Here is a 24441-nt window from a genome sequence, read left to right as displayed (position 1 = left end):
ACTTGTGATCTCTGTCTGTCAAATAAATAAATAAGATCTTAAAAAAAAAAAAAAAAAAAACACAAATTCTGGACCCAGCCAGTCAAGGATTCTAATGCCAACTCTGTCACTGACTAGTTATCTCACCTTGTGCCAGTCACTTAACATCTCTGTACCTCAGGCATCTCATCGGTAGAATGGATATGACAAGAATAGGTAGATCATAGCACTGTGAGTTTTCAATGTCTGTCTGTGTATACCTACGTGTTTACACATATATGTGTGAGTGTCCGGCACAAAGTATTAGCTATCATTATTACCTTTACCACAACAAGGACTGGGGGGATATCATGACATTTTATAATGTTTCAGAGGCTCAAGTGCGGGCCATATTACCTCTCCTAATGAGCCCCCTTGGCCCATCCCCGGTTAGCCCTAACCCCATACCCAGATGTCCCAACGACGCTGTTGGGCCAGGAGGCACCCACCTGCACACTTGGTGCGGCTGATGAGGGGCGGGCCAGGGCGGCCAGTACCGCCGTCACCAGGGCGCGTGAGCAGCACGCTGATCTCATACTCGGTGTCCGGGTCAAGGTGCCACAGCTTGTAGGTCTGCAAGCTGACGGCGTGCACCTCAGCCCACGGACCACGCGACATGCGGTACTCAATCTCCTTGCGCACAATCGGCCCGTCGCCAATGATGGAGTTGGTATTGAGCTGGATGATGAGGTAGGTGGGCCCCGCGCGCAGCAGCTGGGGGGGCGCGATGGGGGTGGGGGGCTCTGCGAAGGCGTGAGGGAGAGGCGGAACCAAAAAGATGAACTGTGAGACCCTGCCCCCAACTCCACATGGTAGCATATCCAAATCTCCAGTAGCCCTCCCTGTCCTCCAAGGACCCTGATGAAGCCCCCAGACCCTCAAAACTAGACCTTCTTGCCTACCCCCACTAAATCCCCAGGCATTAAGGGGCACCCGCTCCAAAGGCTGATCCCACATTCACCCCTAAGCCCTGTCCCTCATTCCCCTCTGAATCCCCAAGTTCTAGCGTTCAGGGGCTGACCGCAGGCGGGTCGGGTCAACCCCAGATCCCCTCAGCCAGACCCCGCCTAGCGGGGCTCACAGCTTAACAGGATCTCCCCGCTCGCCTGCCTCTCAGTCACACCCCGCCCCCGCCCAGCGGAGAATCTGTCACTTCCGCAGGCCCCGCCCCCGGCCACACCCTGCCGGTCACACCTCGACCCCGCCCCTCGGAGGTGGCATCCCCAGCACCCACCCCCCACTACGCGAGCGTAAGCCGGCTGACCCTTGACGATGAGCTCCGCGAAGTTGGAGACGCCTGCACCTCGCGGGGCCTGGGACACGCAACGATACAGGTCCTGCTCCGAGCGGCTCACGGAGGCCAACAGGAAGGTAGCCAGGAAACGCCGGTGGCTGATGTGCCGCACGCCGGCGGCGGGCACCAGCACCCCGCTCTGCCGCTGCACAAGGGTAAGGTGGACAGGGTCAGGAGCGCCGGAGAGGGAGGGTCGTGATCTCTCTATAACCCGGACGAGGGGAGCAGTCCCTAATACTCAGGGGACGCAGGGGGTTCCTGGAACTAGCTCCGCCCCTGGAAGGTGCAGGATAAGAAGCCCATTAAGGGAATGCAGTCTCTGCCTCTAATGGAGAGAGGTCTGGGGATCCTGGAGCCACTCTCTGTCCTGGGGGTAAAAGAGCCCCCAAGAGGGCAGAGCAGAGTTTAGGTGAGGGCAAGGAGGCGTGAGTAGAGGTGCTGGAAAATGCTGGAACGACTCAGCACCCCCCCCCCAGGAACCCAAGTCCCAGAAGAAGTCTCCCACACCCCAGTAAGGTCCCTGCGCCCCTCACCTGCAGGAGAAAGTGTTCCGCCTCTGCTGCTCGGCCTGCTGCCATGCACTGGAAGGAGGCGTTCTGGCCAGCATTGACCTCCACATCGCCCAGGCGGGAGAAGTGTGGGGCCTTCGCTGCGGGAATAGAGCCTCAGTGTGAGCCGGACCTGTGCCCCCCACAGGCGGAGCCATGGCCACCACACCCCTCACCCTGCACCCCCCGTGGGCTGGGACTCACCGCAGGGGTAGCTGAGAAGCAGGACGTCATCTAGGCCCATGTAGCCCCTGCGGTCTGGGGAGATGAGGGCCTCAAACAGCACCTGGGGGAGGCGGGAGGGTCCCTGTCATATCCCTCCAGCCCTACCTGGGGAGGTGCCCACAAGGGACCTCTTTAGCTCTGCTCCAGTTCAGGCTCCTCAACCAGCAGAGGTCAGCTCAACTCACAATGACCTTCCCTACCAAGTCTGCTAGTTGTGGGAAGGGAGAGTCAGCAGCCAGAGCTAACAAGGTCAAGGCCAGAGGTTCCATCCCAGTTCTGGTCGGTTACCTTCAAGCAGGAAAAATTTTCCCAGCCAGGCAGGGTTTCCAGGTCAGCACTGTTCCAACTCACCCTTGACTCCAGCCACTGACTATGTCCTTTGACAGTGATCTCTGATGCTAAATCTGCACCACAGCAGCAAAGAATAACCCAATGCTGACCACAGACTGACCCCTGACCTTGACCACATATTGACTCCTGATGCTGAACACAGACTAATTTCAACCTTGGTCACTAGCATACTCTGACCTCAGGCTGACACCGCTCTACCCCCACCCCTAAGCACAGGCTGACCACAGACCAAACCCAGCCTACCTGATACTCATTGGGCCAGAAGGTGCTGACAGCCAGCTCTGCCTGGTGCCACTGACGGCCATGTGATCCTGTCATGTTCCAGACAGCACTGCCCAGGGGACCCCCATTGACACGCACATAGATGCCCAAGGTGCCCGGGCTGTGCCCATCCCGGCTGTACAGGAAGTAGCTGAACTGCACGCAGTGGGTGTCATTCTCGCTCAGGCTCTGGAAGATGACATGGGCCCTCTGGCCTGCAGCATGCTGGGAAGCATTGACCATCAAGTAGGAGCCTAGAAAGAAAAGAGGAAGAGGCAGGAGCTAAGGAGGCTTGGGGAGGACCAAGGTCAGGTGAGTAGAAGAAGGGGGCAGAAACAAAGGACTCCAGACATTTGGACTCATTGGGAGTCAAGGGTTCTGAGTTCTGGTCCCAGCTCTGACTCACTAGATTGAGTCTCTTCACCTCCCTGCATCTGTTCCCCGGAGGAGAGAATTGGAGAAGCACAAAACACACAAAAGTGACTCTCTCAAAACCCTTTATGGCCCCTCACCACCTACAATCACAGTCCAAGCTCATGCTGACCCATGACTTTCCCCATGTGCTGAGCTGCCCTTGGAGGCGGAAACTAACTAGGTCATTTATCTTGGAGTCAAGAATCTGGCACATGACAGGCCCTCGAAAGCTCCCCTTTCTGAAGCCCTCCCTCCCTATCCCCCTACAGGCTTCTCTCCTGGCCCTTGGATCATTAATAAAGTGTAGGTCTGTCTCCCCAGCAGCCTGTGATGCCTCCAGGTCTCCACTGGGTCCCCAGCACAGGTCTGAACCCAAACTGAATGAGTGTGTAGAACAGAGACTGAATGAAAGGACTCTAACTTCCCTTCCAGCCCCCACCCTGGGTCTAAATGCCTGGGATACAATTCTTTTGATTTGCAACATGGAGAAAGGCAGAACTCTCCTTCCCCAGATCCAGATCCGGGCTGTGCATGGGCAGAGGAGTGGAGGGGGCCTGGCAGAAGGAGAGTGGGCTGGACTCCTCCGGACCTGGCTGGAGGATTATGGCTTCCCTTTTGTGGGGAGAAGGCCCCAGCAGCTGCCAAGAGGATGCCCACAGCCACCCAGCGCTGCCTCCTCCCAGGCTTGGCTACCAGCCAACACAAGCTCATTCAGATCCCAAACCACGAGGCTCCCTGCTCTGGGAGGGCTCCCCAGGGACTCCACTGGAGGGGATCTCATTCATTTCTGTGAGCCAGAGGCCTGTGAAGGTAGCCCCTGGATCAGTCCTGGTGGGGTAGTAAACAGAACCCCCAAGTCCCCATCCCCACCCAGAAAGCGGTACATCCTGGCCCCCAACAGTGGGGCCTGTCCCACTCCTCCCTCCTCCTCTCTCCTCTCCCTGTGAGCAGCTGTGTGTGTCTCTCCGCCTTTCAGTCTGACACTTTGTTCTTGCCTCTTCCTCTGGCTTCCTCTGCCCCTCTCTCTCCTCTCTTTTCCTCATTTCACTCTTCCATGTCCTCTCTTCATTCAGGTGGCTCTTCCTTCTCCCTCCATCCCCAACTCCCTTCCCTAGAATAGAAGTACCAAGAGAGCAGAGACCGTAGCCCTCTGGCCAACCACTGCAGCCCCACGAGCCAGCACAAGGCCCGCACTAAACACTAAATTTCTCTCTCCCCTAGCTCTGCAGGTGTGAGAGAGAGAGAGGCAGAGCCCACACAAGGTCCCTGCCATGGTGGGCACCTTACAGATCAGTCACACAGGTCAGACTTGGATACCCGCTAGCACAGAGGTCAAACAAGGAGTTGAGGGCTGTTTGTGCAAAGGCAGAGAGAAGGGCCCCAGGGAGGGCACAAAGGCAAGAGGCGGAGACAGGGGCCTCCAGGAGGCAAGGTGAGCGGTAGGTGACGACCCTCAGGGCTGCCCGTGTCAGGCTGGGCAGGGCCCCTCTGGTGGCTTCAAGTCTTGGCCTCACCACTGAGAACTTTTGCTGACTCTTCCCAAACTCCTGAGAGCAGGTGCAATTGCAACCATGCTGTGAGCTGAGTAGCAAAGGGCCTGACCCGCTACTATGACAGGGCACAGGTGAGGACATCCTGACGTTTCTGCTTCTGGGGTTCCCGCAGCAAGCCCATTTGTTCTCATATTATGCTGTGTCTTCCAACCTAAGCAAATAAAGTTGATAATTTAGCCTCCATCTGTCTTATCCTTTTTTGGATGCCCCATTGATTCTGCACCCAGTGAAGGGGTGCTGGTAACTGGACCCCCTCAAATACCTCCAATAATAGCAACTAAACATTAATTGAATGCCTACATGCCACTCCCGTGTTAGGCACCTTGTAGACATTATCAAATAACCCTATGAAATGGATTGCTGGGCTCTCCCCTTTACGGTTAAGATAATGGAAGCTCAGAGAGGTTAAGTGATTTGCCCAAAGTCACACAGCTGATAAGGCCAGGATTTGAAGACCAGTCCTCGTGACTCTGGAACCAGTATACTAGGGGCCATCATCAGAGTAGGACTACAGTCCACATGATTAGGCTCCTGACTCCCATCACAGTGCTCACGATGCCAGAAGTGCCTCATCCTGAAACAGGGCAGAGCAAGGTAGAAATTGGGAAGGATCTGGGACTTCCAAGAAGAAGGGGGCAGAGGAAGGTTGGTTTTGCAACACCCAGCCCCCCGGGTTACAGCTCAATCAGCATCTTCACATCCTGGAAGTCAAGGATGCAGAGGTTCTCAGGGAGAAGAGAGCCTCCCTGAAGGTGGGGGGGCTTAGAAAGACCTGAAGGGAGTAGGGTGGACCCCGAGCTAACCTGTAGCCAGAATAATGGGAAGTGGGTTTTAACTATCCTAGCTATAAGTGCCTTTGATTACTTGAACCCGCACCCATTTTACAGGTAAAACTACCTGATACACACAATTGGACAGCGTCCACAGAGCCCCACATTCATAGTATCATGTTTGTCATTACAGATGCAAAAGCAGATGAGACCCGAAGAGGTTAAGGAACATGTCCAAGGGCACACAGCAGGGAGCTAGAACTGGAAGGAGGGAAAGAGAAATGGTGGTGGGGAGGAGGCTCACCATGGGGCAGATCCGCTGGAGACCGGGTGCCAGGGTGGACGTGCACTTGCTCCCACTGGAAGTCATCGTACTGGGCCTGGCTGTACTCACAGGGCACTGCTGGGTCACTCACTTCCTCGAAGGTGCAGCCGGCTGTGAAGGCAAGGCCTGGTTAGTCCTGGCTAGGGAAGAACCCCTGGCCAGGAAGTCTCCTGGGGCTCCCCTCTAGGGGCCCCCACTGCACCCTCCCACCCAGGCCCACCCCCCCATCCCTCCCTCTCCTGGGTCTCTCTCCACTGCTCCCTCCCTCCAACAAAACTCTCCCTTCTCCAACCCTTTCCCTCTTCTTATTGTCTCCACCAATATCAAGACCTCCCCACACCACCCACACCCCGCCAGGACTCGCCAGGACCCCACCTTGCTCCCTCCCCCAGGAAAGACCCTCCACCAGGAAAACCAGTTAACGTTATCACTACATCATTAGAGCTTCACCACTCAGGAGATCAGGTGTGGAATTATCCCCATTTTACAGACGAGGAAACTAAGGTCTTAAGGGCACGCAGCTCAGGACTGGCAGGCTGTGAGCCCAAAAAGCCAGCCCTGACGATCTCTCCCTCACAGTAACAATGGCCACCGATCATTCTAAGCCCTCCACGGCGCTAGCTACCAGCTCTCGGCATGGCATCTCATTCAGGCCTCAGGTCCTGAGGCAGGGACCCCTATGATTCCTGCCCCACAGGTGAGCTTCAGGGAGTCACTTGTCACCCAATCACCCAAGTCAGGTCTCTGCCTACCCGCCTGGGACAGGAAAGGGCCGCACGTATGACTAGAGAAGCAGCGTCCCGTGATTCGGATCGAGTATTTATAGTGGAAAGGAGAAGAGGAAGGAGGGAAGAAGGCGGGGTAGGATCCGATGTGAGTCCTCTGCCTGGTAATGAGGTCCATGGTTCTCAGCTCATCAGAGCCCTGAGTCAGGCACCTAGTAAATGTCAGAACGCCACTGGGGGGGGGAAGACACTGCAAACTGGTTCCCATGCCCACCCCCCTAAACCGCGGTGCTAGAGGGCCCGTTGTGGGCAGTCCAAGGCCTCAGGGACCTGGGAAAAGGCCTGGCCAAGCGGTGAGGAAGCAGGGACACGTCAGGCCAGGCCCCATGCAAGGTACCTGCCAGCCACCCCATCTGACAGTCGACATGACGGAGGCCCCAGGGGATGAAGGGCTCTGTGCACAGTATCCCAGGGCAGGTACGTGAGCGGGCGGTGGCATCAGACAGACTTGGGATTGAATCCTGACTCTGCAATTTGCCAACCCTTGCGACTGTAGGCAAGTCACCTCCTGTTCCAAGCCTCAGTTTCCATCTTTGCACAAGGGGTTGTTGGGGATGTGCCTATCACCAGGCCTAGCGCATGCAAGTTCTCCCGAAATGGCCCTTCACGGGTGCCCCTGGAGCCCACCAGAGCCAAAGAATAGGACTCGAACCCACATCAATCAGATTGCGGAACTTGTGTTTCCTTCACTAGGAGAAGGAGCGCATCCTAGCTGCTTCCCGGGCTCAAGAAGACGATGGAAGAGGGGCGCCTGGGTGGCTCAGTGGGTTAAGCCGCTGCCTTCGGCTCAGGTCATGATCTCGGGGTCCTGGGATCGAGTCCCACATCGGGCTCTCTGCTCAGCGGGGAGCCTGCTTCCCTCTCTCTCTCTCTCTACCTGCCTCTCCGTCTACTTGTGATTTCTCTCTGTCAAATAAATAAATAAAATCTTAAAAAAAAAAAAAAAAAGAAGACAATGGAAGAGAAATAAAGAAGGAAGAGAAACTGGGGGCTGAGGGCCACATGCCAGGCAGGCCCCTGCACCGCATCAGGGACTCCCCTTTGGGGTACTCTGCTGTGTCACCTGCTACAGGGACCTCTCTCGGTTGTCACGCAGATCACCTGAAGTAGCAGAGAGGGACACACTCAGCGGAGCTGGGTACGCAGGGGCCCGCCACAGTCAGGGGGGGTCTCCCGTTCCTTTTCCTGCACCCCCTCAGAGTGTAAAACAATGAGATGTGGGCATGAGGCTAGCACCGAGTGGATGCGATGAAATAACAGAAGCCTTTCTCCAGAGCTGGAGCAGGACCTTGACTGTGCTCTTTGCCTCTTTGTGCGAAAAGCCCAAATCAACAGCATGCCCTGTGTCCTGTGGGAGGGAAATTTTAACCCAACCTGTGCCGGGAAGGCAACTCTCCCTCCAGAAAATGACCCACAGCGCAGCACAGAGGGAAGCCATGGCCCACAGGGATGGTCAGGGAGGGCTTCCCGAAGGAGCGGACCGCTGACTTCCTTCAGCCTGAGCTGAGTCTGCAGTCTGCTCCAGCGGTTCTTGGCCAAGGCCTCCCTAAGGCAGAGGGATTGCTGGAAAGGGAAGCCCAGGATCTAGAGCCTGGGTGGGCCTCAGGCCCTTCCTTACTCCTTTAAAAAGGCAGGTTCAAGTACAAGATAGCTGCCCAAGGATGTCCCATCCATGGCCATGGGGCAAGTCCAGGAGTGCCAGCTCTTTGGCTTCCCCCTGTCCAACCTCAGCCAGGACACATGAGCTATCAGGATTCCCAGACCACAACAGGTCAGCGACCCCCAGACAGGATGACTCAGCCAGAGTGGCCCCCAGCTGACTCTCCCTGGCCATGCGGCCCCAACAACATCCAGACCACCTGACTTCCACCAGAATGACCACCCGATTGCCTGACCAGTCCCAGGCCAGCTTACCCTGGCCAGCGTGTTCCCTGACCCCTGCCAAATAATGATTCTTACAACTGATATCAGCCAGCTTAACCTCCCTGGCTGACTTTCTCCCTCCACAGTGTCCCCTTAAGCAGAATGACTCCCCCTCCCTGGATGTCTGCCCTCAGCCTTGGCCAAGCCCAATTCCAACTATAGCCCTTAGGGGATAATACCTCTGGGTTCAGGCTCATCGTGAGAGCCCTCTCCCCACATTCTCCGCAGCTCACTCTGGGGTGGGAACCATCAGGCCTCCTAGGTCCTAAGGAAAACCCTATCCCCTCCAGTCTGGATGGCTCACGATCCACAGCCCCAAAACTAAGTCCCAGCTCCTGCTAGAGACCCAACTCCTGCTGGAGGCCACCAACCTGGGAGGAATGAGATCAGACTTTGGATTCAAAGCAAGAATGGTAGCAGGAACCCCCTCTGGCCTCCGTCAACACAGACACAGGCCCCAGACACGCGCACGCACACGCATCAACACCACCATGAGATGGCTGCCACTGCCACCCATGCCCAGGAAACTCCATAGTAATTCGTAAGGTCGGTACTAGTATTATTGCTGTTTTACAGATGGAAAATGAGACATGGAGAGATGAGCCGGCTTGCCCAAGGCCACGCTCTAAGTACCAGAAGCTGGGATTTAAGTCACCTATCTTTATTCAAGGAGATTAGGTCCAGACAGAATAAGGCCCCAGTGTTCTGCTAGCCACATGTGTTCATTCAGTTCCATTCACAGGAAATTCGTCCACTAGAAAGTACAAAGCAGGTCCCAGGCTGACACTATTAGAGGCACAAGGATGATTAAGATTCTGCCCTGCCCTCAGGGACCTCCCAGTCTGAGTGGGGGTGTTGGAATAAGACAAAGCAGAGAAGGGCCAAGGCCACAAGGAGGGTTCAGGAGAAATACTTTCTGGAGGTGGGTGCGTCTGAGTAGGGCCCGGAAGGATGGTCATCATTCTGGCCAGAAGAGATGGGCCGAAGGGTATCTGAGCAGAGCAAAGGAGGGCAAGGAATAAACACACAGTTAGTCCAGGGAAGTCCACAGTTCGTCTAGGGAAGAGCTCAGCCTGATCCAAGCAAGGGGAGAGAAGGCTAGAGAAAGGAAGGTCAAGGCCAGACCACGGAGGGAGTGCCTTCTGTGTCCAGGTGAGAAGTTTGGCCTCATTTAGAATTGGGAACGCTGAGCAGGTATTTGAGCAGGCTTCGGGTGAGACAGTGAGACAACCTCTATGCCAGGAAGAAGGCAGGTGTGTTCTCCAGAGGGCACAGGATCTGGAGGGAGCTTGGTGGGAAGAGCCCCCATGCGGTCCACAGTAAGATGTCTGGGACTGCTGAGGAAAGAAGCCTCAGGTCCCCATCCAAGATGCCAACGGCACACACTCTAGTCGCACCCAGAGGAAGCAACACACACACACACACACACACACACACACACACACACATGCATGCACGCACGCACGCCTGCAGCCCCACGCTCCCTTCCCCCAGCCTAGTCCAGGCCTCAGGGACACAGTCTCAGCCAGACTAGGGCCAGGGAGAAAACCAGACTCTGCCACGGGTACCCCATCTCTGTCCCGGCCTCCCACAGAGGGTGGGCTGAATCAAGTCGGGACCCCCACCGGTTCCCCCAGCCTCAGCTCCAACTGGCCCAGCTACATTCCTCAGCTAATCTCCCCAATCTGGCAGGCGGTTGCTGAGGCAACCGTCAGCCACAATTTGGGAAGGCAGGAGGATGGCTTATCCACATCCGGCTGGGCTCTGATGGGGCGATGGAAGGGGCAAAGCAACCTCAGCGGGAAGAGACAGAGTGTGGGAAAGGGGCCTCCCCAGCAGGAGGGTCTCCACAGCTCCACGTGCACGTGTTTCCATGTGTCAACATGTGTGTGTGCGCGCGCGTGTGCAGGGCTGTGAGAGTGACAGCCTGGTATAGAATTTGAGCACCCAGCTGGCAGGAAGGAGACCTGGATCTATTCCCCGCTGAGACTCTAACTCCCTGTGTGACCAGCAGCAGGTGACCTGCCCTCTCTGAATTGCTGCTTTCTCACCTATGAAATGACAATGGGGACCCAGGCGACCTCTAGGGCTACTACTTCCACATCTAGAATTCTGGTTCCGTTCATGCAAGTATGCATGCGAGCAAGAATAATGTGAGGGCTGGGCGCCTGGGTGGCTCAGATGGTTAAGCATCTGTCTTCGGCTCAGGTCATGATCCCGGGGTCCTGGGATCAAGTCCTGACATCAGGTTCCCTACTCAGCTGGAGTCTGCTTCTCACTTGCCTTCTGCTCCCCCTGCTTGTGCTCTCTCACTCTCTCTGTCAAATAAATAAGTAAAATAAAATCTTAAAAAGAAGAAGAAGAAGAAGAAGAATGTGAGGGCAGAGAGAGACTATGGGGCAGAGCTTTGTGAGGGCAACCATGGGTCTCTGAGTGTGGGTCCCCCAGGCACTGTGCTGTGACGTTGGGGGTGTGCAGGCGTAGATCCCCATGCAGAGCATTTGGGCACACTCAATGCTAAGCATGTGCCTACAGGGGAGGAGAGTATAAGCTGTGGGGGAGATGGGAGTTGTGTGTGTGTGTGTGTGTGTGCACCCCTGTGTAAGCACCAGACTCCTCCCCACCAGACAAGGAACTGTGCTCTGTGCCAACTGTGGCTTCCAGCCACCGCCAGTATTTTCTGAAGGACCCTAGGTAAACAGAGATTGTTTGCAATGAGATCTTTGTTCTCTTTGGTTTGTCAGTAGACCATCCAGTTCCCAAGGGTGGCCCCAAAAGAAACATAACTTCTACTGCCAGACTGCAAGTTTAGGGGCTGGGATCATACCCAGTCATAGGCACAGCCCCAACCCTGGCCCAGGGAAACCAAACACAAAGCCAGTGACAGCCCTGGTCTATTTCATCATCTGAAGCTACATCCCTATGCTAGGTAACTCAGCCCAACCTGGAACCAACACTGGCCTCACCACCAGACATTCTCGCCCAACCCAGCCCTATCCTGTGTTCTCTACCCCAACTACAGCTCCAGCGTCAGGTCCGTCTAACCCCACCTTCTCCTTTCCTAAGGTCAGAGACTGGCCTCCAAACCCCATCCCCAAGCCCTGTGTATATAGCAGATGGCCAGCAGTGGCTAGACTCACCAACCCCATGATCCCAACTAGTCTGACGCCAACCAACCCCACCCAGGCTCAGGCACCATGACTTGAACCCAGAGACCTGGCCCAGTGCATTTCACTGCTTTTCTTGCCCAGATCGATACATCCAGACATCAGCCCAGGTTCCCTGGGCCCCGAATAACCAATGAGTAATTAATTAAGGGCAGAGGTGACCACCTTCTAATCACCCAGGATTCAGCATGGCCGCAGCCAGGAAGATCATCCAGGCAGGACCACAGATAGAAAAATCTGAGCTAGGACTCCTTCCAGGAGCCAACACGGGTCATGGTGATGCCAACATCCTTCCACCTCAGCTGAGGATAGAACGAAGCCAACTAGAGTGGGGGGACCTTAGGCCAGACACACTCCCCGTCACCCTGATCGCCATGCACCATAAATCCCAAGGTTCGTGGTAGGGCCGCCATGGTGGTGGTAGAAGGGGAAGGGGCGGGGCGGGGCCTGACACCCCGCAGAAGCAAAGGGCTGAATAGGGAGCTGTGCCATGCAGAGGTACATGGGGCAAAGAGGTCACAGACCCCTGCAGTGCAGACACTCTGCATCATCACAAAACACAATGCAGCCGACCAGAGAGGCAGAGGACCAGGCACAAACCCAGGTGGTGGGAAAATCTGCCCTTTATTGCGGTCCATGGAGACAGAGAGATGTGTGGTGCCACAGCGTGGTGTGCCGGAGGTACAGGGCAACACCTCTGCCCATTACAGAGGTGGAACACGGTCATACACCACAGCGGAGCAGAGCACATGGCGTGCATGCACCCCGGTACTGACCCCCGGTGCGGCATGGTGGAACCAGTGCAGAGGGACCACCTCCAACCCAGGTCTGCACAGAGGCACAGCGCACCAAAACAGTGCATCCAGTGACCCACTGGGCTGGCACTCGGTGCCATGTGATAGCTGCGCGGAGGAATGCCAGCCCTACCAGCTCTTCTCCCTCTCCAGACACTAACACAGGGCCAGGGACCTCACTGGTGTTCCATGACCTCTCACTGCAGGCAGGTGTCTGGTGCAGGCGTGCACAACAGTACAGAGACACAGGGGTGTGGGGCGGAAGGAACCATTGGGCGCGGCAGCCTCGTCCAGAATACAAACTCAGTACAGTTCCCGGGAACGGAGTACGTGTAGACTCAAGGGCAGGGGTAGAAAGTGGCACAGAAATGCCGTGCGGAATGGTGAACTAGAGGCAAGGGCTCTGGAGTCCTAAAATCCAGTGTTGTGCACACAACCCAGCCGTAAGCACCAGCAGTACTCAGGGCTCAGGGTGGTTACCCCGTGCCGTGCACAGATGAGCAGATGTTATGCTAAAGACCGTGCAAAGGTGCTACCTGCAAAACCTGCCAGTCCTGGAGCCCAAGAAAGCGGCTCCGAGCCACAGCATGAGCACAGACTGAGCAGTGTGCAATGCAGGGCAGAGGGGCGAGCAGGGCGGGTGCTCGTGGCAAAGAGGTTGCTCAACTGCGGCTGCCAACAGGAACCTGGGGGAAAGGGCACAAGCAGACTCCCCAGCGGGAATCCCAGGAGAGGCTGAGGCTCCCTAAGAGGCAGCATGGTGGTGGCCATGGTGCAGGGTCGTGTGAGGAGCTTGGCCGGAGGGCCCCTATCCAGCGGAGTGCAGGAAAGCAGTGGGACTGAAGCGTCACATGCAACAAAGGCGTGCAGTGCTGGTAGGGTGCAAAGGTGGGACGCAGAGCAGCTGTGCCCAGAGACTCAGGAAAAGCCGCGTAGCCAACACAGTGCAGATCCCCACTGCAATCGTGCAGTGCAGAGAGGCACGTGACGCAGAGAGGCAGTGTGGCCGGAGCCTGCCATCTGTTGGCACTGCACAGTGGCCGAATGCTGGGAGCTAGCCCCAGAACCCTAGAGAGTCCACACATGCAGGGTGGCGGTGTGGGACAGGAAGACATGGCAGAGGTGGAGGTGGAGGGCACGGACCCACGGGAGTGTCCACATAGCCAATACAACACAGGATCCCAGCACAGTCACGCGGGGCAGGGCTGAGATGCGGCATAGTGCCAGGACACCATGGGCCCAGGAACCCCAGAGAGCATCCGCCCACAGTGGGCCAGCGCCGTGATGCAGTGCAGTTACGCAGAAACACGGCATACAGCCAATGCCACACGGGGAGGTCGCGCATGCGGTGACACACTGGACAGCAAGGGACGCCCAGACTCCTGGAAAACCCTGTGCCTCCAGCGATGCCAGTCTGAGCTGGCTAATCCACGGCTTGGCTGCTGAGGCCTCATCTGCCCTGGGGACTTCCTTCCACCCCGTCCCCTGACCCCAACATCTTCCACCCCAGTGACTCTCCAAGGGCACGGGATGAAGCCATTGCTGGACAGGCGGCCAGAACTGAGCACATGGTCCAGGTATTTCTATCCGAGCAGGGCCCCAAAGTGCTGGCAGGCAGACAATGAATTCTGATTCTGCTGAAAAGCTTTTGGGCAATCAAAGCACGTCCCCTGGCCCCCAGCCCAGGGCAGGGCGGTGCAGGGCAGGACAGGGCAGAGACAGAGAGGGGGACCTTTTGGACTATAAGCCCTGGTACAGGGTGAGCAGGAAGTGGGGTGAAGAACAGCGGGGAGGAGGTGAGAGGCGAGCCAGATGCAACCAACCTGGCTGGTCGCTGCTGCCGTCCTCACCTCGACCTCCTCCAGGGCCTGGACTTCATCAGAAGCCAAAAACAAACTTTTCTGAGCACACAGGATGCCCACGCACATACACTCACAGGCTTAATAACTGTTGGTACTTAACGCAGTGCTGACTAGGTAGCAGGCCCCATTCTAACTACATACCTACGTGTATAAAATACATCCTCATGGCAACTCCGTGCAGTGTGTTAAATAATTACCCGATGTCACAGATGAGAGCACTAAAGACCCAGGAAGGTCAAGTAACCTGCCCAGGTGTTACACAGCTAGTAGTGGTGGGGCTCGCATTAGGACCCAGAGCCCGTGCCCTTAACCACGCTGGAGGTAAAGCACATGTTTACACACACGCACAACCACAAGGGTGTACATGTCCACACATGCAGACACACATATATACGCATTCTGAGCAGCGTATCCCCCACTCTTTCAGCTGAGACCCATCTCTCCTTGTGGTCCACATAACTTTCTGACACCTCCCAGTTGTCACCTCTTTTTTTTTTTTTTTTCCAAAGAGAGAGAAAGAATGTGCATGCTTGGGGCGGGGGGGGGGGGGGGGGGGGCGCGGGGGAAGCAGGGGGAGAGTGAGAGAGAGAGACTCTTTTTTTTTTTTTTTTTTAAGATTTTATTTGTTAATTTGACAGAAATCACAAGTAGGCAGAGAGGCAGGCAGAGAGAGGGGAAAGCAAGCTCCCTGCTGAGCAGAGAGCCTGATGTGGGGCTCGATCTCAGGACCCTGAGATCATGACCTGAGCCAAAGGCAGAGGCTTTAACCCACTGAGCCACCCAGGCGCCCCAAGAGAGAGAGACTCTTAAGCAGGCTCCATACCCAGTGCAGGGACCCATGCAGGGCTTGATCTCATGACCCTGAGATCCTGACCTGAGCCAAAATCAAGAGTCGGATGCTTAACCAACTGAGCCACCCAGATGCCCCCAGTTGTCACCCCTTATCCCCCAACTGCCCCATGCCCCACTGTTCTCTCCATCCTCCATCTGAACCCCGACCCTCGGCTGTTCCCCCAACACCACCTGTCTGTCCCCTCGGCCCCAGCTGTCCCCAGCCTCCAGATATATCTTCATCCCTAGTTGTCCCCCATGCCCCAGATGTTACTCTGCCCCCAAATGTGATCTTAGTCATCAAATATCCCCAAACATACCCCTTCCCAATTTCCCCATCCCAATCCTTCCACCCAGCTTCTACACTCTATTCCAAAACCTCAGGGACCCTTCCGAGTCCTTGCTTTCCACATCCTTCTGATCCTCCACTAAGTCCTGGGATCTGCGTCCTGGAAATCTGCCCCCAAGACTTCCTGAGCCAGCCAGCAACAGCGTCTTCTACACTGTCCGTGTCAGAAGTCCTCCCCTAGCCATTCTTCAGGCAATGGCCATCCTGCCCGGACCAAGTCCAGGGAGCATACTGGCCCCCATCTGTGACTGCCCTCTGAAGCCCAGCTCCACCCTCCACCTGCTCCAAGCCTTCCTTGTGTACCCCAGGGTTCACATCAATGCAAACACTGAGAGGGCACGAACCATGTACAAAGTCCTGGAAGTGCTGGAGAGTTGACCACAGAATGCGGACCAAGGAGGACTACTGCAATAGTCCAGGCAAGAAATGATGGGCTAGGAGGAAGGGAACATGGACTCAACAAAACCTTCTTCAATGGCTGCTGAGTGGTGGTTCTATCAGACCACTTCCACCCCCAGAAGTGTCCAGGCCTCACACCTCCAGGACAGCCCTGTCCATAGGACTTTCTGCCCTGATACAAACGTCTGTTCCTGCACCGACCAATGCAATAGCCACTAGCAACACGAGATTCTTGAGGACTTGAGATGTGGCAAGTGTGACTGAGGCAGTGGTTTGTATTTTCATGGATTCTAACCAATTTACATTTAATAACCACATGTGAGTAAGTGGCCACCATATTGGAAAGGGCAGGTAGAAAACATTTCCATCATTGTGAGAAGTTCTATTTGCAGGAAGTTCTACTGAGCATCAGCTCTAGACTGACTACGGAGAAGCAGAAGCATTAGGGGGCCTTCACAGAAGCTCTTATACTTGGGGTCTGAAGGGAGATTGGGGCGGCAACCCCCCAAGGAAAAGGGTGTCAGAAGCTGAGTGGCAGAGGCCCTGCTACAAAGCTATACACAGTCACCAGGACACTCTCTACCCAACACATGCACACCCCATTCCTGGAGACAGAAACTCCGACTACAGGGCACCCCACACCCAGACTCATGCACACCTGGATACTCTAATGCATGGGCTCCCTGTTGGGGAACACAGATACCCCACAGTCCAATATCCAGACACTTGGGAACCCCACACCCAGACATCCAAGTACTCAGACAGCCCCACATGTGGACACAACACAGAGACACTCCCGTACTTGAGCGCCCATGAACCTGAGGACTGACGGACACCTGAGTACACCCACCTCCAGATCCAGAGACACTGGGCCATCCTCCCACAGCCTGGTCTAGGGACCATCTGGATACTAAGATGCCACCCACCCAAAGAGGTCTGCACCCAAACTCCAGGAATTTGACACTTAGATACCAAGACACCCTAGCAGCAGGCTCTCCAGGGATCCAAACAGCTGGTCACCTCCCTATTCCAAACTCAGATCCTGCCACAGGGTAACCAGATGGCCAGACACCTTGACAAGCCATACATATGTCCTGTGTGCCAGGCTGCAATCATACAATCACACACATACACAGCCCTCATCTCATTCTGACTGCCCTGGATCACACCTGCACACCCCTCAGCCAGACTCCCATAACCCCACCTGCAGGGGTCACTACAGGGAGCAGCCCTGCTCCCCTCCCTGGAGCTCACAAGCTGTTGGCACAAAGGCTTCGACCCCACCTGCTTATTCCAGGATCTGGGACAGAGAACTGAGGGAGTCTCCCCCTCCTGATGCAGGGCCTGCCCTCCCTCCTCCCAGGACGCACAGCTCCAACTGACGGTTGGGATTCCAAGCCTCGCACCACCTGCCGAGGCCTCCAGCACAAAGGCTGAGCCTGGGGGCAGGACAGCCTGCCAGCTGCTGGGGGGCGGGGTTGGAGGCAGAATTGGAAGCTGGAGAGTGGGGGGAATGACAGGCCGGAGACCTATCTCTTCAGTCTCTTCCAGGGACTCAACCTCCCCAACTCACAGCTCCCAGATGACTCTGTACGTGGCCTTTCCACACACAACACCATCCCCCGGCAGAATTTTCCAGATTCCTGGAGGAAAAACCGAATTCTTTAATCTCTACTTTCAGTGGAGTCAGTGCGCCCCCATCTGGCTTCTCCAGCTCAGAACTTGACCCACTGGACCTCATTCATTCTTTCTTGCCACATGTATTCAGTGCTGGTGGGCCAGAACTTGAACCAGACATTAAGGACTCAGAAGTGACCAAACACCCAGTCTCTGTCCTCACAGAGTTCATGGTCTGTAAGGGAGAAAGGACCAATAAACTGTAATTACAATAATTACAATGCTGTGAAAAAAATCTCATCAACCCCCACTCTCCCTGAGCTAGAACAGGGAGTAAGTAACCAAGGAAGGCTTCAGGGAGGAGATGATGCCTGAGCTGAGACCTGAAGGAAGAACAGAAGTTCACCAGGAGAAGAGGTGGAATTAGAAAGCTCTAGGGGAAAGCACAGCTTGGAGGACAGAAGGGAGCTGCGGGAGGAAGGAAGGGCACAAGGCACCCCTAGCAACTCTAGCTAACGCAGCCCTGCAGGAAAAAACCACCCCACAAGTCTAGCTTAGCAGATGACGGCATGGAAGAGTAGCAGCATGCCTCAAAGCAAGCAGTTGTCCACCTTGAATTTTCTCTGAGACTTGAGCTGGGCAGGAGCTCAGCACCCACCACCCTGGCCACTCTCACCACTCCTGCTGCGTCTCCTGTCCCCCCCCCAGCCCCAGGGAGAATACCTTCCATCCGTTACCTTCCATCCAGCTGCTCAGACAAGCCTTTATGGCCCAACCTGAAACCACTAGGCAGCCTCTCCCTCATTCCTGTTGTCCACAACCCCAGGAACCAAAAGGACAAAATGAGCTAGAACACAGAGGAATAAATTATGGCCAGATTTGCATGCCTACTAGACATCCCACACCTACCTTTGGTGGGGCAGGGGATACAGGAGGCATTCAGGGAGCTGGGCTGATCTTACGCAGGTTGGGGGCAAAGATAGATTGTACCCCTTCTACAAAGTGTTTATTTATAAACGAAGCCCCAAAGGTAATAGCTACAAGGATGCCGGAACTTTAAAGTAAAGTAATTTGCCCAAGGTCACAAGGACAGCAAGTGGCAGAGGTAGAATTTGAACCCAGGCCCCCCCCTGGCTTCAAATCACAGTTTCTGGGGCTCTGTAACAGTCCTCAAAACCATCTTTTGTTCCCTGGCACCCACAGATAGAGCCTTACTTTACAATCTACCAAGTACTATGCACCATTATTATGATACTCATAAGACATATGAGGAAACCAAGACCCCAGAAATGGAAGTAACTTGCTCAGGGTCTCACTCCCATCCAATACCTCAGCTCTTAACAGTCTCCCCGCTGCTGGCAAGAGGTGGAGCACAGGAGGGTTCTTGCAAGGGGGGAGGAGTGGAGGGGGGCACAGTAATCTTCCGGTTTGATCTCAGGGTGGGGGAGGAGCAAAGTTGCTGGGGAGGGGTTGGAGAGGGAGAGGAAGCCAGGCTCCAGCTCCCAGCCAACAGCAGGAGCGGCTTCGGGAGCAAGAGGAGGTCTGCCGGAGAGGCCTGAAGGGGCGGCGGGGCGGGGCACTCGACTCCGGGGAGGCCAGTTCTCCGAGGCCAGCGGCCAGGGGGAGTCTCTCCGGGGCCAAGGTGGCCCAGCACGTGCTTTGGCTCTGATCTCTGCTTGGGGCGTCTCCCCGTTACTCCGCGCCCTGGGTACCAAGCTGGAGACACCCAAACTGTGGAGATTGAGAGGATGAGGCCGCGGGAGGGGACCGGGTCACCCCTGCCCCAGGGGACCGGTAGAGTACAACTCCGCTGGAGGGGGCCACAGTCCAGGATCCCAGGCCCCAAGGAAGGAAGGGGGGGCGGGGGAGTCAGACACACGCACACAGCCGACACACGAACACAGCCGACACACGGTTCACGGCACACACGGACACACAGACACAAGCTCCGGATACGCACATTCAGATCCGCGAACACACACACACACATACACACACACACACACACACCGCGCGATCGCACAGCGTACAGAAACACGGAGACTCACGTACACACTCACACACACCGCGGTCCGGACCGGCCGAGAGGCCGCACAAAGTTGCGGAGTCGGCCAAGGGAGTGTCCCAGGAGACCCAAGTGTCCGCGGTGCCTCCTGCCCGCCACGGGAGGGGGCGCCGTCCTGCGCCCCAAGGCCAGGCCCTGCCCGCGCCCGGACGTCGCAGCCCCGCCCGGCCACAGCGCCCGCCGCGCCCCCCACCCCCATCCACCGCCCGCCGGGTGCAGCCACGGCGGAGCCCCGCAGCAGCACCCGCCCGCCGGCCCCCGGTGCCCGCCTCCCGCGCCCGGCCCAACCCGCCAACAGCCCGGGCGCCCCGCGGCCCCAGCGCCGCCTCGGAGCTGCCGGCCGCCAGCGCCGCGCAGAACTTGCGAAACAACAAACAGCCCGACATGTCGGAGTCGGCGGCTCCGGGGCCCCCTTCCTCCCTCCCGAGCTTCAGGCCCGGCCCGACCCGGGAGGGGAGGGGGCGCCGCCGCGACAACTTGTTCCGGGCCCGCGCGCCACATACGCACACACGCGGGGCACACACACACACACACACACACATCCAGACACCGCCCCCTCGGGCGGCCCCGGGCCCCAGGCACACACTCAGCCACCGCCCAGGCGCGCACCACACTCGCAACATTCCTGGACACGCAGCCAGCACGCACGGACACACTCACACACTCACATCCGCTCCAGACACGCTCCTACACACGCATTCCCGGCACACTTGGCATTCACTCGGACCCACGCAACCCCCGGCGGCGCACACCACCAACCCCAGACACTCCCACACGTACACATCGCGCACACAGTGCACGGACACACACGTTCCGGACCCGTTCCCACGCCTTCACACACGTACATGGACCTCACAAGCACACACACCACACACGCGTTCCCCGATCCACACGCAGGCACAATCCACAGAGCACTCCCGGTCACACGCATAACACAAACACACAGCACATTCGCGGACACATAACAGGCAGCACTACCTGCCACGACATACAAAATGCAAACAAATGCAACACATTCGCAGACACAACTCCGGCCACAGAACCAAACTCAGATGCACACACACAATCTACTGGCCGCACAAACACTACTCACTGGCAGGCGCACAAGACAGCGCACACCCAATGCCTCGACGCACACAACATTCACCCCAACACACTCGTAGACGCACAACACACACAGTACCTTTCCATGCACACATAACTCACGGACACACAACATTCACGGACACACAACACCCTGAGCCCGCGGTCGCACATCCAACACTCAGACACACACAGGGAGCAGGCTCGGAACGCCGGGTCACCTAACACTTACACTTTCTTGAGAGCTACGCCATGGGCCCCGGGGGCTCCGCGGGGCAAGCTCGGTCGGACCGACGCGCGCTTACCTGCCGGAGTCTCGGTCTCAGGAGCGCAGAGCTGGAAGGTGAGCGCCAGGACTAGAGCCTGGGCGCGGACCATGGTGCGCCGCCGCAGGCCCCGGGGCCGGGCGCAGGAGGTGCCGCCGCCAGAGCCCCAACCGAGCCCAGCCGGAGGCGAGCCGGAGCCGGAGCGAAGCGGCGCGGCGCGGAGCGGGACTGGCGCCGAGTCCAGAGCGGGAGCCCAAGCAAGCGGGGCGCTGACGTCAGGCCCGGCCCCGGGTTCCGCGGTCTCGCGGCGCCCCCTGCTGGCAGCCGCTCGCGCTGCAACCGGTCCGGTATCCGACTGCCCAGGCGCGCCCCTCCCCCATTCCCGCAAACCAACCCCCAAACCCCACCTCGGTCCGGGCCGGGCCCTGAGGCCCACCGCCTCCACACTCACCCAGCACCGACTTTCTCAAGCCAGCATTCTCGCTGCCCACACTTAGCTCTGGCATTGCGCTCTCGGGGACAGAAGACCCAAAGACACTCTGCTTCTCTGTCCCCTTTGATGCTTGCATTCCCTCTTATCGAGACCCCTCCAAATGCACATTCATGCATACCTTCAAGGACAGAGTGCTCATCACCTACTGAAACCAAATGGTTGGGTCTTTGGAAACGCTGGCTTTTAAAGTTGTCCATAATATTCTTTTATTATCCTTTTAATATCCATGGGATCTGTAGTGATGTCCCCTCTTTCATTCCTGCTATTAGTAAATTATGTCCTCTGTTCTTTTCTTAGCCTGATGAGAGGCTTATCTATTGATTGATCTTTTCAAAGAACCAGCTTTTGGTGGAGCTTATTTTTCTCTTCCTATTTCCTGTTTTCAATTCCATTGATTCCTCTAATTTTTTTTCTTCTGCTTCCTTTGTATTTAATTTGCTCTCCTTTTTCTAGTTTCCTGAGGTGGAAGCTTAGCTGATTGATTTTAGATTTTTCTTCCTTTCTAATGTTTTCATTCAGTGCTATAAATTTCCCTCTAAGCACTGCTTTTGATGCATCCCAGAAATTTTTATAAGTTGTGTTTTCATTCTCATTGAGTTTAAATTTTTTTTTTATTTCTTAGCATTTCTTCTTTGATCTATTTGGGTTTTTTTTAAGGATTTATTTATTTATTTAAGAGAGAGAGAGGGTGCACTTGCAGCGGGGAGGGGCAGGGGGAGAGGAAGGGAGAGAATCTCAAGCAGACTCTACACTGAGTGCAGAGCCTAATAAGGAGCTTGACCTCACAACCCTAAAATCATGACCTGAGCCAAAACCAAGAATCGGACACTCAACAAAGTCATCCAGGTGCCCCTGATCCATGTGTTATTTAATCTCCAACTCATTCAGAGTGTTCCAGCTACCTTTCTGTTATTGATTTCTGGTTTAATTCCACTGTGGTCTGAGGGCAAACATTGTACGAGTCTGGTCTTTTAAAGTTAAGGTGTGTTTTAGAGCCAGAATGTGGTCTATCTTGGTGAATATCCTACATGAGCTTGAGAGGAATGTGTATTCTGCTGTTATTGGATGGCATAGTCCATGGATGTCTACGACTGATGGTGGTGTTGAGTTCAACTACATCCGTACTGATTGCCCACTGATTCTGTCCATTTCTGGCAGAGGAGTGTTGAAATCTCTAACTATGGTAGTGAATTCATCTATTTCTCCTTACAATGCTGGTTTTTAGAAAATTATTCCTTTTCATGCCATAAAGTCTGCCTCCATCACTAACTCTCCTTGGTCCTTGTCTACCTCTGGCTACACAGGTTAAGTATATTTGGGGCTCTACCCAGTACAATGTTGCCAAACTTGTTGCCCATTACTATGTCCAGACACCTTCTATGTACTTTACCCACATAGACTCATTTAATCCTCACCACTATTAATTTTTACTCCCATTACATAGTTGAGGAAATTGCAGTACAGAGAGGTGACTTTTTCAAGGTTGTGCATCAGTATGTAGTGGGCACCAGGATCTGAATCAAGACCATCTGGCTTAACTTGAGTGGAGGCTGAGAACTGCCTCCCATCTGGAGCGAATTAACAAATACCAGATAGTGATTCGTTTTTTCAACAATTCCTATAAGCCAAGGTGGAGTTCTAAAACAGACAAAAATTCCTACCCTCATGGAGTTTACATTCTAGTGGGAAAACAAGAACAATAAACAGCCATGAAAGCAAATTCTCTGGTACATGAGATAGTGATAAACCACGGCTTCTGTATTTGGGACAGAGATATACCAGAGAAATGGAGGGAGAAACAGTGAGGGGGGAAGAGATTATTGCAGTTTTATTTATTTTGGGGGTTTTTTAAAAGATTTTATTTACTTTTGCAAGAGAGAGAACGAGCATGAACAGAGGGAGAAGAAGATTCCCCACTGAGCAGGGAGCCCGATGTGGGGATTGATCCCAGGACCCGGGATCATGACCTGAGCCACCCAGGTGCCCCTCTAAGGGCAAGACTTTTGTCTTGTATCCCAGAGCTTAGTGTCAATGTGTAGTTGATGCTCAAAAAAATACCGAATGGGTAAATAAATGAATGCAGACAGATGTGGTCTTTGCCCTCATGAGGCTTACACTCTCAGGGAAAAGACCAACAGCTAACATGCAAAAATATGTCATTACAATCCGAGATGTGCAGTCTAAAGAAAATGGGAGAAATGTTGTGATAAATAATTGGGGAGGACATTCTACTTGAGTTAAGGGGGTCTGAGAGGGATTTCCTGAGTAAGTGAAGTGGTAATATTTGAGCTGGGACCTGAAGTAAGGGAAGGAGCCAGCAATCAGTGGGGAGGGACACAGCAGCCAGAGAGGACAGCCTGTACAAAAGCAGGAGCTTGTGTGTTTGAGGAACAGTCAGGCCAGGGTGGCTGGAATGGAGTGGGGAGGAAAGAGGAGCCAGATACAGCTGGAGAGGCCGGCAGGATGGGGAGGGCGTACAAGACACTATGGCAATTTGGGTTAAGCCCTAAGAACAGTAAGAAGCTATTGGGGCCTTAAACAGAATAAAATTACTTTTTTTTTTAAAGTCTTCAGATGAGCCAAGTGGATAACAGACTGTAGAAATAGAGACAGACCCACAGATCGATGGTTCTAACTAGTGGAGAGTGACACCGGATAGAGCCTAGGATTTCAAGGTCTATCAAAGACCTCCCCGTGCCCTGCCTCCGCTGCAGGCTGGCTACTCACTGAGGGGAGCACAAGTGAGATTGGCCTGCACCTGGAGGAGGCAGGGCAGAAGGCTTCTAGGCTCTTGGTCATCTCTCTTGTGAGCCCTGATGAGTCGGAGAAGGGGCCACAGAGACAGAGAATTTGAGCGAGAATCACTGGAAGTAAGTCAGAAGCAAGAAAAGGTTGATGGGGAAGAAACAGATAGATACAGGAAGAGACAGGAAGGACTACCCAGAACAAGAAACTCAAGGAGAGAAATCCAGTGAATAGAAGAAACAACCAAAGGTGATGCTGTTTGCAGAGGACTCCTGTGAGAGCTTTGTGACAAGAGTTTACCAT

At 55.2% G+C, this 24441-nt stretch overlaps 1 protein-coding gene across 10 annotated transcripts in view; it reads right to left on the bottom strand.

The window, feature by feature from the left end:
* Positions 1-21117, bottom strand: part of PTPRU (protein tyrosine phosphatase receptor type U) — a 77265-nt gene extending 56148 nt beyond the window's left edge. For 6 of the 10 annotated variants that reach the window (XM_059376920.1, XM_059376921.1, XM_059376924.1 and 3 more), the window contains exons 1-7: positions 20940-21114; positions 5739-5870; positions 2680-2951; positions 2065-2146; positions 1846-1961; positions 1283-1457; positions 468-761 (exon numbers count right to left, since the gene is read on the bottom strand). In XM_059376920.1, the coding sequence (XP_059232903.1) occupies positions 468-761; positions 1283-1457; positions 1846-1961; positions 2065-2146; positions 2680-2951; positions 5739-5870; positions 20940-21012 (1144 nt within the window). In that variant the 5' untranslated portion in view covers positions 21013-21114. Of the gene's footprint in view, positions 1-467; positions 762-1282; positions 1458-1845; positions 1962-2064; positions 2147-2679; positions 2952-5738; positions 5871-20939 lie in introns of all 10 variants that reach the window. The other 4 variants (XM_059376925.1, XM_059376928.1, XM_059376929.1 and 1 more) reach the window with 2 other exon arrangements.
* Between the last annotated feature and the right edge of the window lie 3324 nt (positions 21118-24441).

The sequence above is a fragment of the Mustela nigripes genome, chromosome 14, assembly GCF_022355385.1.
Source record: "Mustela nigripes isolate SB6536 chromosome 14, MUSNIG.SB6536, whole genome shotgun sequence".
NCBI lineage: Eukaryota > Metazoa > Chordata > Mammalia > Carnivora > Mustelidae > Mustela > Mustela nigripes.
Note: the sequence above shows the minus strand (reverse complement) of the source record. Positions and strands in the feature narration are given on the sequence as shown.